General features: G+C 51.8%; 1 protein-coding gene across 1 annotated transcript in view; it reads left to right on the forward strand.

Moving 5' to 3' along the window:
- The window catches only part of LOC105517681 (multidrug resistance-associated protein 1-like), a 50,524-nt gene that overhangs the window by 43,566 nt on the left and 5,220 nt on the right, over positions 1 to 1,738 (forward strand). The window contains exon 9 of the mRNA XM_011950298.1: positions 913 to 1,003. Within this exon, the coding sequence (XP_011805688.1) occupies positions 913 to 1,003 (91 nt within the window). The remainder of the gene's footprint in view (positions 1 to 912; positions 1,004 to 1,738) is intronic.

A 1,738-nucleotide genomic window follows, 5' to 3' on the forward strand; every position in this document is an offset into this window, starting at 1 on the left:
CACTGAGTTATTGTGAACCGGGAAAGAGATATGATCTGTTTTGACACAGCACGATGCCCGAGCGCACTTAATAAATGTTGACTGTCATTGTCATTGTTGATGTTCCGGTGATTATTATTGATGCCAGGTGGATTCTTCCTGGGATCAGGGCAGATATCCAGCTGCCGTGTCCCTTGGTGTCCTTATCAATGTCCTTCCTGAGTCTGCAACCAAGGCATCTGCCAGGGCTGGGGTCTCATCTGAAGACTCAACCAGGGAAGGGTCCACTTTGAAGCTCACCTGGTTGTTGACAGAACTCAGTTCCCCAGTTGTTCAAATGTTAAATATTTTCTTATTACTGTGGAGACAGCCACTGCCCTAGGTACCTTTTACCCTGAACTCTTGGGACCTCTCTGTGGTCTGGGAACTGAAGGGTTAACTCCTGGCACTACAGGGGTCTCTGGGCCTCTGCCTGTTGGCTGATGCCCTTGTCAAATTGGTTGTCTATTTTGAGTATCACCTCTTCTTGCAGTGCTTGGGAATCAGGGGGCTATGCCCTTTCCCTCGTGTGGTTCCTTGCATCCTGGTCCTAGGAACTAAGTTTAACACAGTAGAGCTACTGTTTTCTGGGCTGCGTTTTACCCATTGCTGCTGTCACAGGATGCTGGCTCAGGCCCAGGTCCCTCAGTGGATGGAGCCCTCTGCACAGTTGCAAAGCACTGTCCCTGCCCCAAGGGACTGAACTCCAGATACCACCTGCCCCACAACCAGACAGCCTGTCCGTGGCCTCTGCAGAGCAGGTCTCCTATTTCCAATCGTCCTGGCGGCCAGATGCTCTGCTGTCTTCTCCCTGTACTGGCTGGTTTTTCTTGCCCTTGGTTTTACCATCTGGCTTATTAACCCCACTTGCCCCCTTTGTCTCTCTTCTGCCAGGGGTCACGGGCATCGGTGGTCCAGGGAAGGAAGCAAAGCGAATGGAGAATGGCATGCTGGTGACAGACAGTGCAGGGAAGCAACTGCAGAGGTAAGAGCGGGGAGGGCGGCCCCAACCCGAGGACCCTGGCCTGTCAGCGGGAGGACAAGTGGAGGGACAAAAGAAAGGCCTCGGCCCCCTGGGGTCCTGGAAGGCCTGGTCTTTCTGCCTCCCCTCCCAAATCCTCCAAAGACCTTGCTTTTCAGAGCACAGAGGCCCAAAGAAGGAATGTGGCACTCTTCTTGCCAGGTGGCACGACTCACACAGGCCTCATGATTTAACCATCTGTCCACACTTCTGACACTCATGTTCCCTACATGGTGTGGGTCTTTGCTCAGATCCCTTGGTGGGGCCTGGAAGGTTCAGGCTTTATGAAGCAGCATTCGATTTAAAACTGTCTCAAGGCCAGGTGTGGCGGCTCATGCTTGTAATCTCAGCAGTTTGGGAGGTTAAGGCAGAAGGATCGCTTGAGGCCAGGAGTTTGAGACCACACTGGGCAACACAGCAAGACCCCATCTCTACAAAAAAGGAAGTATGCTTGTGTTTGATTATAGAGGGTTTCCTTAGATCCTCGGGGATTTATACTGTATGCAGTATGTTAACCATACTAGTTTTTAAAAATTGGCTAAGTTGGCCAGGCATGGTGGCTTATGCCTATAATCCCAGCACTTTGGGAGGCTGAGGTGGGCGGATCACCTGAGGACAGGAGTCCAGGACCAGCTTGGCCAACATGATGAAACCCTGTCTCTACTAAAGATAAAAAAATCAGCCATGCGTGGTGGTGCA

Source organism: Colobus angolensis, unplaced genomic scaffold (assembly GCF_000951035.1).
Source record: "Colobus angolensis palliatus isolate OR3802 unplaced genomic scaffold, Cang.pa_1.0 Scaffold305, whole genome shotgun sequence".
Classification (NCBI taxonomy): Eukaryota; Metazoa; Chordata; class Mammalia; order Primates; family Cercopithecidae; genus Colobus; species Colobus angolensis.